The sequence below is a fragment of the Opisthocomus hoazin genome, chromosome 2 (genome assembly GCF_030867145.1).
Source record: "Opisthocomus hoazin isolate bOpiHoa1 chromosome 2, bOpiHoa1.hap1, whole genome shotgun sequence".
Classification (NCBI taxonomy): Eukaryota; Metazoa; Chordata; class Aves; order Opisthocomiformes; family Opisthocomidae; genus Opisthocomus; species Opisthocomus hoazin.
Genome location: NC_134415.1, coordinates 67,913,596 through 67,928,286, shown reverse-complemented (window position 1 = coordinate 67,928,286; position 14,691 = coordinate 67,913,596). Strand labels below are relative to the sequence as shown.

The 14,691-nt window shown below is 45.3% G+C and overlaps 2 protein-coding genes across 3 annotated transcripts in view; both read right to left on the bottom strand.

Annotated features, from left to right (window-relative positions):
• STX7 (syntaxin 7) overlaps positions 1-4,499 on the bottom strand; it is a 34,385-nt gene extending 29,886 nt beyond the window's left edge. The window contains exon 1 of one of the 2 annotated variants that reach the window (XM_075414016.1): positions 4,411-4,499. The gene's annotated coding sequence lies outside the window, so the exon portion shown is untranslated. Of the gene's footprint in view, positions 1-3,553; positions 3,573-4,410 lie in introns of those variants that run through there. The other variant, XM_075414017.1, reaches the window with a different exon arrangement.
• Positions 4,500-11,588: 7,089 nt separating this feature from the next.
• Positions 11,589-12,617, bottom strand: LOC104327059 (trace amine-associated receptor 5). The gene has a single exon (XM_009931919.2). It carries the CDS (start codon positions 12,615-12,617, stop codon positions 11,589-11,591), a length of 1,029 nt encoding a protein of 342 aa, XP_009930221.2.
• Positions 12,618-14,691: the final 2,074 nt, after the last annotated feature.

Here is a 14,691-nt window from a genome sequence, read left to right as displayed (position 1 = left end):
CTCAGCACCAGCATTACAATCAAGAGATATACACAGGATATTTCATCAAAGTCTTGACAAAGCAGTGACTGACTTTTTTTTTTTGTCTTGAAAATTTCTACAGTTAACTCTAAGTACCTTTAAAGAAGTTATACTGCACTACACTGACAAACGTGCAGATTGTACAATATGTAAGACTTTGAACTTTTTGACTTTCTAGCTGTATGGTTGGGCAGCCAAACACAACACATAACGAGAGGATGTTCAGATGACAGACTGCAAAGTCCACAGGATATAGCTTAGCTTTTCATCTGCACATGTAGATCTAATTGTTACAATTCTTTGCATCCACACATGTTTTAACTGAGATTTATAGTAAAGTTGTAGGACAGCAGTGTAAATTCACAGCTGTTTTACTCCATACAAATTCTTCCACCAGCAACACTATTCCTGAGCATGTTAATAACACAGGTTGGTGACAGGGCAAGATACTGGTCTGGGGAACACACAAAAAGACAGGTAAGGGGTCAGCCATCAGCTCTCATCGCTTCCCAGTCTTCACCACAAACTCCCCCGGTCAAGAAAAAACAAACTGAACCACACCAAAAGAAGGAAACTCTTGTATTTGTTTAGTATTTTTTTTTATGTCAGAAGTGTGAGCTCCTTCCTCATTCTAGTTCTTACAGCAATGCAAGTGTCTGAACCAAACACTTTGCTTGCTAGCGCTGTTACTCAGAGTCCTCTGAAAACACAGATAGCTGAGCCCCTGGGAAGTCAATGAGAGTTTTCCTAATGGCTTTGACAAGGTCAGGCTTTCAACTACCAGGTAACAAAACAGACTCGTGCACCAAGCATTTCCTTCCATACCAAGGTGATAGAAGCATTCATCAAGACTCTGGATTTCCACAGAAATTACCCCTTCACACTTCCACAACAAACATTTCAGTACTCCACCGTGACATATTTTGGTATTATTGCCTGTGTAACTTTTCAAATGGGGAATATGTTAACCTGCTGCAGTTGAGGGAAGTACACTTTTCATTCAAACTGGAATAGAGCTGCATCTGTGGCAGTCTTCAGTTCCTCTAAAAGTTTCAGTTGGGTGTGGGCTTTTGAGTGTACCTCTTATTTTCCGCTCCCCATCTGACTTTGAATTGGAGTGTATCTACCAGCAACTCGGCTTGTCAAGTTACTGGAGCAAGTCCGAAGAACCGAATCTACCAGCACTAATGAAATAAAGAATCAGAACACTTCATCAGCACTCACTGAAGCAAGACCTCTCTATGCATCCAAGAAGTTTAAAAAATTCAAAGGATTACTATGTATTTTTCCTAATTCTGCATTAACGGGTTCCTGCATCACACTGTTACTCCATAACCAAGCAAAAAATGAACCTCAGTATCCACTTGTTTTCTGGAAAGGTGTTGGTCAGGCATAGAAAAAAATCCACTTGTCCCTGGCCTATTTCCAGTCAGACTGCTGCCAAACATGGAGACAAGAAAGTGACAACTGCACAACGGAGCAGCTCCCCAGTGCCATCCTTGAAAGCTCTATTGGGTAAAAATGATGCGACATGACAAGCACAGCACATGTTCAATCTTGGCAGCAGTCGCCTAAATATCCTGGAGGTTCCAGTCAGCTACAGTCAATAAGCACCTAATGTGTTTTGTATTTTCCCATTTAGACATTCTAAGAGTGTTCCTTCTTCTATAAAACTAGCCCACATACAACATTAGAATAAGAACACTTAACTGGTAATTTTACTGTTTAAGCAATGCTTTAGCATCAGGACCTAAAAATGTTTTCATGGATCCTCAATTTTCAGAAAGCAAAAAGTACATGCTGTATTCCATAGAAATGCTTGAAAATTTACAGCTGATCTGAATTAGGATTTTATGCCTTTAAATATCCAGAGACAAGTCATGAGGCTTCCTTGTATGTGGGGGGTTTTTTCTATGCTAAATAAAGGTCACAGAAACAAAGCTTCTCCCAAACAACTCCTAAATGTGACTTCCTTTGTAAACTATTGCCAAAAAAAAGTGCAAAATCCTTCAAGCAGGGTGAAAACACAGGCAAAAATTACAAACTGCAGAAAGAGTCTGACAAAAAAAAGATTGCAGCCAGCCACAACGCTAGCTACAGAAAATTAGTATCATGGTAACAGCCATGATTAGTAAGATTTCTGCAACGTAGCATTGCTCAGTCTATTTCACCTCCGTAGGTTTTACCACCCAAGCACTGAGATGAGACAAGGCGCATCTACGGAGTGACTCTGGCACCTACCTAAGGCAACCCAAAACACATTAGCATCTTCATCCAGCATCTGCTGCTGGCTTTAGCAGTAACTCTGCAGCAGGTAAAATTAATCTTAAAAAAAAATGCTCTTGGAATGAAGGGCAGACTGCATGCTGTAAGATAAGTACTCCCTGCTACAGCACCTGAGGGATTCTTATAACCTCACAACAACCGACTTAGTAATGTACAGGTGAATATTAAATCTGTCACTGTTTTCTCTGGTGAGGATGAGGGAGGTTAAGATTTTTAAGTATTTATCTATTCTTTCCCCTTATACTTAGGCTAAAATATTTAGCGACAGAGATGATATTTTCCACTTTGTGCTTTTACAGGTCCTAATGTGCTGGAATCCTGGTCCACAAAGGCAGGCTGGGGACTTCCACCAACTATACAAAACCAACTATGGAAAATACTAAACATGCAAACAAAATAGCAGAAAAAAAAATTCCTTCTTGCTTTCTTAAAAGAAAAAAAATGTTTCCAGATTTTATTTTATCGTCTGGTTTCTGGTAGCAGTCAAACTTAAATCCATATAGGGTAGGGAAAAGCAAGGAAATTTTATTTAAAACCTTCTCTGCTCTGACACAGCAACAGTAACATAAAAGATGTCAAAATGTAATTTTCTATCCCACTCTGCCCAGTTGTCTCAGCCTTACCACTTTAGTCATGCTGAAACATACCAAAACCAAGCTTACACCATGTAACGGCTAGAAGTATTTTTTTTTTTTAGAAATAAAAAATAATAATTAGATTGTGCCGCTAGTCAGTGTTTTAGTCATTTTCCCTAGAAAAGATTCTGTCCAACAGAGATGTAATCTAAAGTGGTGGCATTAGGAACTGCCAGTGTGGTAAGCTAAATTATGGAAGCCTGAAACACCATTAGGCCTCATGCATCACCAGCGCTCAGCATATATGGCTAAAAAAATTATGTGCTTATCATTGTCCGATTCTTCCACACCCATATTTATAATGAACTGGGTGAAGGAAGCACGTAGCTTTCATAAGCCTAACAGAACATACTACTGCTTGGGGAAATGCCTTAAGAAAAGGAATTATGTTTCCTAGGAGCACGCAAAGCATTTAGAGAGCAGGAATGGGAAAACAAGCGCTGGGTACTGGAACCACTTGGGAGGGCAGGGAACGGGAGGGCTGAAAACAGACCCAAGATGACTGTTTCAAAGTGCCAAGCTTCTTGTGCTGCTGGCAGACAAACAACATCTCACGGGAACACGAAGATGGACCAGAACCACAGGGCGTCTAGCGCGCTACATGTTCTCACCCCCATCTCCCAAATGGCAGCTTGCTCACTTCGACCCAAGTGCTTGGATCAAATACACCGAGGGAGAAATTATCTCTGCAGAAAATCCGACTGTGCTGGATGCTGAGCCCCTCTGAGGCCTACCAGGATGCCAGTAGCTACACACAGCTCACGGTCTCTTCGCCTCTCCCCCCGCCGAGAGCTTCACTTCAGTGCAAGCCACCAAGCAGAGCGCTGGATTTCATCACCGGGCTTCAACCGGGACGCCGCGCCTCGCACCTGACGCGCAGCGGAGCCCCTCGCTTCCTTCTCCGGCTTCCCGAAGCGCCCACGGCCGGGCCAGCGGCTCCCCAGGAAAGCGGGGCCAACGCCAGACCCCGGCTCGCTGTTCCCTGAGGCGGCTTCCACCACCTCCCTTCCTCCCGCCGACCCGCTTCGCCCGCCTCCAGCCCGGGCAGCGCGGCGACGGCCGCCACCCCACCCTGCGGGCCGCTGCGAGCAGCCGGCTGCGGGCCCGGAGCCTCCCGCCACGGGCAGCGCCCGGCCCGACGCCGCGACACCGGGGCGGCGTCACGGGGAGGGTGCGCGGGACAGCGGCTGGCGGCGGCGCTACCCACCCCACCCCACCCCAGAACCGCGGCCCCGGCCCTGACCGCCCCACGGGCGACTGCGGCCCGCTCACCCCCTCCCTCCCGCCCGCAGCCGCCCGGCTCGCCCCAGGCCGAGAAGACAGCCCTGACCGCAGCGAGGGCCCTCCCCGCCGCCCCGACAGGCTCCCCCCGCTTGGCGGCCGCTTCCCGGCCGGCCGGACGCCGCCCTGACCACCGCTGCCCACGGGCGGGCGGAGCCCGCCCCAGCGGAGGTCGCCCCGCTCTTACCCGGCCCCGGCGAACCCGCTCCCGGCGGGCGGCGGCGGGAGGGCGGGGACGGGCGGGCAGGCCCCGTCCCGCCGTGACGGCGGAGGCGTGGGGAGAAGGGGCTGAGCCGGCGGGGCGGGGCGGGGCGGGCCGGTCCGCGGGGCTATGGCGGGCGGCGGCTGGCCGTGGACAGGCCCCCGGGGCTGGGAGAGAACTGCGGGAGCTGCGCAGCAGGAGTTTTTGTTTCTGCTGCGTTGCAGGTCTCGGTCATCGCTGCTCGTTAGAGCGGACTGGAGCGGTGGAAGCCGCGGTAGCACCCTCAGCAGGTAACGCCGGCAGAAGGGTCCGGTGAACTGCCGGCACGACGGAGCGGAGGGAGTGAAAGGCCTGAAGCGGGAGGGGTCCCCGTTACGTCGGGTCGGTGGTTCTCGGTGTGCCTCAAAGCGTGCTGAGAGGAGCGGCCCCCGCGGCTTGTGTGCCCACGTTCAGCGCTTATGTTAGCTGATGCTTGGAAACGTCCTTCTCTCACGTTCATAAATGGAAGTTACTAAGGAAAACAACGTCCCGATACGCCTGTTTGCTACAGGAATGCTGCACCCATCCTCATGCACAGGTGTTTCCCTCCGTGCTGCTGACATACTCAGGATGATCCCACCAGACACTGTGCTAACGAGAGCAGAATGCAGGTCCCTTCTGAATTAAGGCCTCGCCTTGATTTTTATCTCCCAAGTGTTTGTCAGATAAACTCTGTTGATTGACCCCAGTCACTCTTGCTTTACAAAGCTTCAGCTGTGATAACTGTCGATTGTCACCAGAACACAATAAATCTTTTGCTGTCTGATTTCCAATACACACTTGCCATTAAAAGAAGTGACCCTTCATCTGTCAGAATGCTTTATCTGTTGATCACCGCTTGGGTACTTTTTTTCTGAGGCTCGAAGGCAATACCCAGTGTCACTGATCAATGTTCATCCTCATGCTGTGGAAAAGAGGTATCCAAATGCTTTCCTAGCGATGCTGGGTGTTTTATGAATAAAATGCTGATGCTCACCTGCTGTTACCTCACTAATATCATCAGCTTCCACCTTTTATTGCTAAATAACTAAAAATCTTTGTGATAGGATTCTTTAACCAGTTGCAGCAAAGATGTTACAGCCTGGGAGGAAAAGCTGGACTGTAAAATAAACCTTTTATTAAAATGTTGTCTGTACTATGAAAGTACTGAAATAGCCTCTTTAATGTAATCATATAAAATAATTATGAGGATACAGTTAATAGACCAGCCAGAAAGTCCTGTTTATTGATCAGACAGTGCTAAGAGCACGATGTGTCCTCAGAAGACTTTTCTTATCTCCTATAGAAAAGCCGTTGTCTGGGAGGACATGCTCTATTTCACCCTTTTAGATACAACAGAAGGATTCTTTCAGTTTCTGCATGCTTTCCTCTGCTAGCAGTGGTGCGTGGACAGGAGTTGCAAAGAAGCCGTCTCTAAGCGTTATCGTCAGAGCTGCTGAAACGGAGTGCCGCTACACAATTCTGTCTCTAAACTCTTTTCACCGGCTTCTTTCTAGAGCTCCCACACCAGCATTACCTGGGGTTTGAGTTCAGAATCATGTATTCGCTTACCTTTCTCATTGCTTATGGAGCGTGATCAGGTTTCAATTGATTAAATGAAATGGGGAAAGCTCTGAGGGAAAAAAGGGGAAGATGTCGAGACCTTGCTGTACATAGGCACAGCGTACCATGGAGGATGTTCTGGATATTCACTGACTGAAGGTCAGAGTATTTGCTGATTTTATTCCTGTTATTGTATGTAAAACTGAGCTAAAAAGAACGTCACTTCAAACACACGCAGTTTGAGGATCCATACTCAGTATGGTATCTGACGTTTGGAAGAGCTGGAAGTTAAACCACACCAGCATAGTGTGATTTGGAAAGAGCACACCTTCCTCCCAGCCCAGTATCCAAATGTGCCCCACCTTCCTGACTCCGTATTTCTGCCTCCCACCTCCTGCTCCTGGTCTGGTACCGGCCCAGCAGGCACGCAGGGTGAGTGGCACAAGTGGCAGGGCCACTGGTGACGCAGGAACGTGCCGCTCATTTCCGTGCAGCTCCCCGTGCCTGCGTGATGCGTGATGAAATGAAGGGGAAGCAGCCCAACCCTGGCCTCGTATTCCTGATGAGTGTCCTCTTTCCAAGGCGTGAGCGGTGCCTAAGTGCTCTGTAATTTACCTTATGAGCAGTTTTCGTTCTCTGCTATCGTGTTTCACTTGCACGCCTCAAACTTTAGATAGGAAGAGCAATGCTGTCAGTGTTTGGTACCGATGGCAAACCAGCTGGCTGAACTTCCCAGGCGGTTGTTACTGATGCATTCCACCATCAGGAAGAATTCCTGTTACTGTTGTTGTCATCTCCACTTGCCAATTTAGTTAAAATATCAGCTCCAGAACCTGAAATGGGATTAGGTTCCTATTATACTCAACACAGTACAAAATTATGATGGATGATGGTTTCCAGCCTGAACAAGCTTATGGGGCAGAATGGCCTGTAAAACTTATTTGTTTGAAAAAAAAAAAAGGCTGTATTGATCATTTACATCTTATTTAGGCTGGTACTTGCTCTCCAGCAGCAGTAATTAACGTGGTAGCATATGTTCTAAATAAACAGAGAAAAATTCTGTTCCAAAGATTGATAATATTTCCTAAAAACAAAAAAGTTTACTAGCAACTAATTTTCAAATCTTTCTTTGCCTTTCAGTTTAATTTTCAAAGACCATATTATACTTTCATCTGCATTAGTGAAATGAGCTGAGATTATTGTTATTTCAAAGCCTAGTCTTTAATTAAATAGCACCTGCAAATACAGAATCTTTCGAACTTCAGCCAGACCATTTTGAAATGATAAAGAGTTATAAAGGACGTAAAATTAAATGGCAGTATTTTGTTCAGATAAAGAAATACAAATCTACAGAAGGAAAGATAGTAAAAATAAACAAATCTATGGACTTTGAGGTCAGCAACTAGATCTGATAGAATCTGATAGATTTTCATTTGGAAAATGAGATCATTGTTGAGCAATCAATCTTCGTCATTTTACAGCTCCTCCTCCTCCTCCTTCATTTTATAATTTATAATCACCTTAATTGCTTTTTGAAACCATGGAGAAGAAAAAAAAACACACAAAGGGACCCTGACAGAATTTGGCTAGCTAAACCAAACAGACATCAAAGGCAAGGGGACAGAGGGGGAGTTACAAAGAGGAGGAAAACACAATTTCATGATAGTTGCGAAATGTGGTGTCAGAAAATCGGGAAAGTGATCCTGGCTACTCCCAGAACTTTAGCAGCTTTTCCTTCTCCCTTGTTTGCTCTGCTGCTGTCACTGTACACATCGGTACTCTGGGTTCTGGTCTTCCCTCTCTCCAGCCTGCTCTTTAGCCAAAAGGAGATCTAGCAACAATCACACGATGTTATGATGTAGTCCTGATACAGTGACATAGACAGTGGTAACCCATCGAGAGAATATGGCTCGTCCGCTTCCGCAGAAGAAAATATATGTAAAGACAGATTGCGCAATGGGACTCAAAAAAGAAGTGGCCAGTTGAGTGTGTTCATGGCATATACCCTCGGTAATCTGTTGAGGATTGGTAGAAAATATCTCAAAAAAACAACTGGAAACTCAGTGGAAGTTCCCTTTCTCTATGGCTTTGGCTGCAGTGAGTTCGCAGCAAAAGGTGTCAATGAAAGCTGTTGTTAAGATGCCCCTAGGACACGACTCAGTTTGAGACTTGAAGATTTCCACGTGGCTAAATATCTGAACTTTTATTATATGCCTTGCTTAAGCTCGATACCCCACAGATGGATATCTAGTGCTGTTTTAGATGCCCAGGCGTGCCCCACTTGGCTCTCTGCTGCTGCATCATTGGTGCTGGATGCTGGCCCTGTGTAGATATCTCAGGTTCTCTAAGGCACCTCAGGTGGCACCAGGTGAACGATTCATATCCTCTAAATACCCACTGACTACAGCCTGAGTTTAAACAGCCCTTCTGTAGCTATAACTGGTGCTTAGACATTTATCATAATTATAAAACACCTACCCATACACATTAAATTTAATAGTCTTAATCTCGAAACTCGTCCCACAGCCTAGGTCTTTCAAGATGTACCACAGCTTTCCTATATATTTCTATGGTAATTTGGCACCTGAATTTTTCCAACAATCTGATTCTGCCTTTCATTCTTTAGCCTGGTCCCTGGCTTTGGTACCTGGCTTTGGTACCTGGCTTTTATTACAGAAAATCTACAGCTGTATGCAGTAGGGTTCAGGTTTTTACCTTCTGCTACAGCATGAGCAGACAGAGGAACAGTACAAGAAGCCTTGGCTTCTGTCCTAAGAAACAATGAAGATAAACTGGGGGGATATCAGACACTGGGAAAATGAATCATAGAATCATAGAAAGTTTTGGGTTGGAAGGGACCCTTAGAGGTCATCTAGTCCAACCCCCCCGCAGCGAGCAGGGACACTGCTAACTAGATCAGGTTGCTCAGAGCCCTGTCCAACCTGGTCTTGAATGTTTCCAGGGATGGGGCCTCCACTACCTCTCTGGGCAACCCGTTCCAGTGTTTCACAACCCTCATTGTAAAGAATTTCTTCCTTATATCCAGCCTAAACCTACCCTGTTTTAGTTTAAAACCATTACCCCTCGTCCTGTCACTGCTGTCTCTACTAAAAAGATTGTCCCCATCTTTCCTATAGGCTCCCTTTAACTACTGAAATGCTGCAATCAGGTCTCCCCGCAGCCTTCTCTTCTCCAGGCTGAACAAGCCCAACTCTCTCAGCCTGGCCTCATAGGAGAGGTGCTCCAGCCCTCGGATCATTTTTGTAGCCCTCCTTTGGACCTGCTCCAACAGTTCCATGTCCTTCTTGTGCTGAAGGCTCCAGAGCTGAACGCAGTACTCCAGGTGAGGTCTCACCAGAGCAGAGTAGAGGGGCAGAATCACCTCTCTCGACCTGCTGGCCACGCTTCTCCTGATGCAGCCCAGGACACGGTTGGCCCTCTGGGCTGCCAGCGCACATTGCCGGCTCATGTCCAGCCTTTCGTCTATCAGTACCCCCAAGTCCCTCTCAGCAGGGCTGCTCTCGATCCTTTCATCCCCCAGCCTGTATTGATACCGGGGATTACCCCGACCCAGGTGTAGGACCTTGCACTTGGCCTTGTTGAACCTCATGAGGTTCACACAGGCCCACCTCTCCAGCTTGTCCAGGTCCCTCTGGATGGCATCCCATCCTTCTGGTGTCTCGACCGTACCACTCAGCTTGGTGTCATCTGCAAACTTGCTGAGGGAAGTGGAATTGAATGACACTCCAACTACAGGCATAAAGCTTCATAAATGTCTCAGTTTAAAAACACCGACATTTTATGGTCACTCTCTGTTCAGGACATCCCTGAAAATAACACATAAGCCCTCTTTCTCTTCTCCTTCCTACAGATGTATGATTTAGCTTTCCATGTTTTGAATACCGATGTTTTTTCTCACCAGGGTCTTAAGATTATGGACAAAACCAAAAACGGTTTGAGATAAACAGATGTCAGAACAGATTATAATGTCCCAAAGCTGTACCTCTTTTATACTGGTAGAGGAAACTCTTCTTGCCATGCAAAAACATAACAATAAGATAAAAAAAAGGGAAAAGAGTCTTACCATTTAGTCTATTGCATACATTAAAATATGCAGCGTATTTCCTACGGAATATCTGCAGTGCAAATGCATTTTTTTTTTCTTACGTGTGTAGGGCCTGATTCAAGTACCTGCTGCATTTAGTGAAACATTGACCACTCTTTTCAGCAGGCTATGGGGCATCTGCTGCTCTCTTACTGTTAGTTGCATGCTTTCTGTAGCTGTTTGTTCGTTTAGTGTTTGTCACTCAGAAAATGTGTAGCTGACTACAGGACGGAATGACTTTTTAGAGGGCACTAAAATTTTGAACAACCTTCAAACCTAATAATAGTTTTACATACTATGAAGAGAAAAAGAAGACAAAATTATTAGAGTTGTTATTTGGCTGCTTGTTAATTTGGTATAGAAGAGTTACTCCTGCTTGCTACAATTTGATTTTTCTTCTGATGAAATTGTTCATAATAGTGAGGTAGAAAATAACACCTTTACGAAGAGTACAAAATTTTGCTATGTGGCTTGCTGCTGAGCAGACAGTTTTAAAATTGGCCTCCTGAAAGCTCATAAACACAGCTGAAGAAAACTGAGAACCTACGCTGACGTTTTTTGCTGAGCCCAAGTACATAAGCATGTGTTATGTCTGCAAGCAGACCTACTCATTTCTTTGGAAACCAGCAAACAAAAGAGCACGTGGAACCTCAGGATTTTCAGGGAAAAGAAAATAAAGGAACAAAACACAAACCATCATAACACCTATTGATATCTGAAGTTGGAGTACCCAGTGCAGTTCCTGTCCTCTCCCCTTCTTCTAAATCCCTTTACGCAGTAGGAGTAGAAAAGCTGCGGAGCAAGGCAAAATGGGTGTTCAAAGGTATGGAGCAGCCTCGCTGCACACACGGATCAAACAAGCAAAGATTCCACAGGTTTCAATGGACAGTACTGTGGAAATCAGCATAGTTTCTCCCATTTGTAGCCTTTAACTCGGGAGCACGTCCCTGTGGGATAGAAAAACAATGTAAAAAACATCCTTGCTCTCTCCTCTACTGTTGGCCATTAGCTTCGGCAGACCTGTGATCTCACTTGTTGCTGCAGCCTTTTGTAATTAAAAACTGACATACAGCCAACGTAACTTTGTAAATCAGCACCGCCTGCTTTGTGTAAAAATTAGACAATTGCCTGTGAAGACAGTCTCTTCAGAAACAGGCAGCAACTATTTCAGGATACCCAAGGAATAGTATGGACAAGGTCCTCTCTGGAGCTGGTTACAGCCCATTTTCAAACACTTCGGCATCACATAACAAACGCATGACTTTAATAAGGCGTGTGTGTTGGGACAAATGCTGTGGAAGGTGAGTCACAGAATGGAATATCTATTTGGACCTGGGATCTACCCAAGCCAGCTGTTTTAAAACAAATAGAAAATAAGAAGAGAAATACTAGCTAAGTGGGTGTTGAAGAATATTCAAGAGAAATGCTATGATAGAGCCTATGATATTTTCTACGGTGCACGTGAAGGCTCTGGGCATTATTGGTACAAATCTACTGTAGATGTCCTGGAACAAAAGATCCCGTGAGTTAAGACTAGTTTCACAGCTTTCCTGAACCAGCGGTAGGAAAATACATAGATCAAGGGATTGCAGGCAGAATTGAAGTAAGCAAACCAAATTAGGATGTCAAACAGAACTGGGGGGGTAATGAAATCCAGAAGACTGTCTACCATGGTGTCAACAGTAAAGGGCAACCAGCACAGGAGGTAGACTCCAACAGCTACCCCAAGAGTCTTTGCTGCTTTCCTTTCAGTCTTGGATGCTCCTACGTGTAGCTGATACCCCTTACTCCTACTCATGTTTTTTATCAGCCTGGCTTGCTTGTTAGCCACAGTAAATATATTTACATACAAAACTATCATTATGAGGCAAGGGAAGAAGAATATTGTGAAGTTCAACAACCCCCAGAGCTTGTTGAACAGCAGGTGACAGCTACCAACACAGGGCACGTCTCGCACAAAATGGCCCACTCCTTCTGCAATCGCCTTAGTGCAGAGGAAGACAGAGGTATAAGCCATAGGCACTGCCCACCCCACCCCAATGTAAATGCAGGCCACTCTTATGGAGAACCTGGTGGGGTAGCGCAAAGGGTCGCAGACAGCACAGCGCCGATCAATGGAAATGAAACACAGATGAAATATGGAGGTCAAGCAAAAGAGTGTGTCCAGAAAGGTGTGCAGCCTGCAGAAGCCATCTCCGAAATACCAGCAGCTCTCTATGGACCGAACGGTGCTGAAGGGCAGCATGCTCAGCCCTAGGAGGAGGTCGGCAAGGGCAAGGGAGAGGAGCAGGAGGTTGATGGGGGTGTGCAGGGCTTTGAAATGGGAAATGACGACGACGACGAGCAGGTTCCCCAGCACCGTGATCAGCGTGCCCAAGGCACAGGCCAGATAGATAGCCAGCTGGACCCCGAAGGCGTGTAAGGTCCTGTAACAGGAGTCGTTCGCCTCGTAGCACAGGGTGGTGAGCATCCCCTCCTCAGCACCGGGGCCCTGCGCTGAGCTCATGCCAGCCTGCCCAGATTCCGCTGCCTCCCCCGGCTCTGTCAAGAGCCTGGAGAAGGATTCACCTTCCAGCAGAGGTACCAAATGACTAACCTGAAAAAAGGTAATAAAAAGGCAGGTTAGAAGGAGAGATGTCTTGATCAGATACTTTTATGAAAACGATTGGACAGTCCCTGTATTTCAAGTGAAAATATAGCCAGATTTATGTTTTGTAACTCTATTGAAATAAAGCAGCTCCAGATCAGTGTATTCAATTTTTGTGGCACCAGTTTTTTAATTATATTTTGGTTTTCTTTCAGCCAATACCATGAGTGGTACAGGAAATGCAGCAAATCCAGGGGTGGGTGGGTAAGCAGTCGGTAAAGAGGGAGTCTGCCTTAGAAGGAAGACCAATGCTGAGTAACAGGCACTGCAAGCCAAAGCTGCTCAGGGGATTTGAAAGCCGACTCTAGCATAATGGCACACTGCTTCTTGTGAATTTCCCTGGAAATGAAGCTCCAATTTAGTTATGATTCTTTTTATTAAGTAGAAGCTGTGAAGTGATTATTTGAAAAGAAGTAACATCTGATTGCAAATGAAAACCCCTCAGGGAAAGTTGCTCGTTTTATAGTGTTCTGGCTGTGTTCTGGGGATATATACGGATATCCATTGTGTTGATGACATGAATATTCAGGAAGGCAAGCAGAAATATTGTTATATGCACTAAAGATTGCCCCTGCTTTTTACTTAAGAAATTTCTATTTAAGTTTTAAGTTATTTAATTTTGAAGAAACTGTAAGAAATTTTTTTGAGTGTGAGAAGTATGTGATATTAATGAATTATAGTGGATCATTTAATAAATCACATAACTGAACTGTATGATTTTTAACAGTAAGACAACTACAGTTAAATATATGACATTTTTCTATGCGTATTTTTGTTTCTGAAATGACTGGTATAATAACTAGAAATTATTCCCACCTTTCCCACCCTTCCCAGCAGCAACAAAATATAATAGCAAACCTCTCTTAATTGTATTTCCATAAACTTTTAAATCAGGAATACTTACGGTAAAACATCTCTTTTCGTAGAATGGGAGCTGTACTGCAGTGCACTGAAATCCTTGTCTAAGTACACATCTGCTGCCTGAGTGGAAAGTGTGAGATGTTATATAAACCAGATGGAGAAAGTCCCTATAGGTGACTAACATACCTTAGGGGCATAGAGAAACTGTTGTGTATTTTGCAAAAATCGCTGTTTTCTAAGAAGAAGTTTAAATGCACACATGCTCAGCTGCTGTTCAGTCTCTGAAGATTTATATGTTTGCTGTGAATTTTCTTTTTTTGCGTGTTCCTGCAAGAAGATGCAGCTGGTGACAGCTCATCCAGGGGCGTCAGTGATCCTCACCCCACAGAGCCCTCCCTTACCTGCCCCTGAGCTTCGGTCTCCCCAAAAGCATGGCTTTCACTCCAGAAGGAGTTGCATCAGGTACCTCTGGATTTTCCTTGCATCTCCCTTAGCAATCCCCCCTTTCTATCCCACAGTATAAGCCAGCAGAAGAATTTGGTACAGCAGCGTTTGCTCCTGGATGATTTTGTCATGTTTCTTTGATGCAGTGGAATGATCTGATTTAACCTGGGCATTAGAGAGACAAATACCACTCAAGAAAGTCCTGGAATTTTCATCCTAGACAGGATACAGGGTTTTAAAATGAGCTTCTAACTTCTCAGTGAAATTTTTCCTGGTGCTTAGGTCCTCCACTCTCGCCTCCTGCTCAGTCAAGCCAAGCTCATACTGGCTTCTGAAGGGACCCTGATGGTAGATCTCTGAGAGCTTGTCTTCTTCTTCTCTGCTCTGCAGTTAAGTTTTTACAAGCTCTCCTATATGACTGCTGTCCTTCATCCTCCCTACTTTGTGTTTCTTCAGTTAAGAAGTTGCCTGCTGCCCAGATCCCCTCCCCTCCCTCTTGATGTTTTTGAGGTGCTCTGTGCCAAAGGCTGCTGATGCCCAGCAGAGACACTGTTAGAATAAGGCTGAGGCAATTTTTTAGACTGAATTTTTAATATGAGAAAGAGCAAAAGTCGGCATCAGTTTCCAT

Coding starts and splice junctions, on each gene's coding strand:
- LOC104327059 (XM_009931919.2), bottom strand. CDS start 12,617: ATGAGCTCAGCGCAGGGCCCCGGTGCTGAGGAGGGGATGCTCACCACC.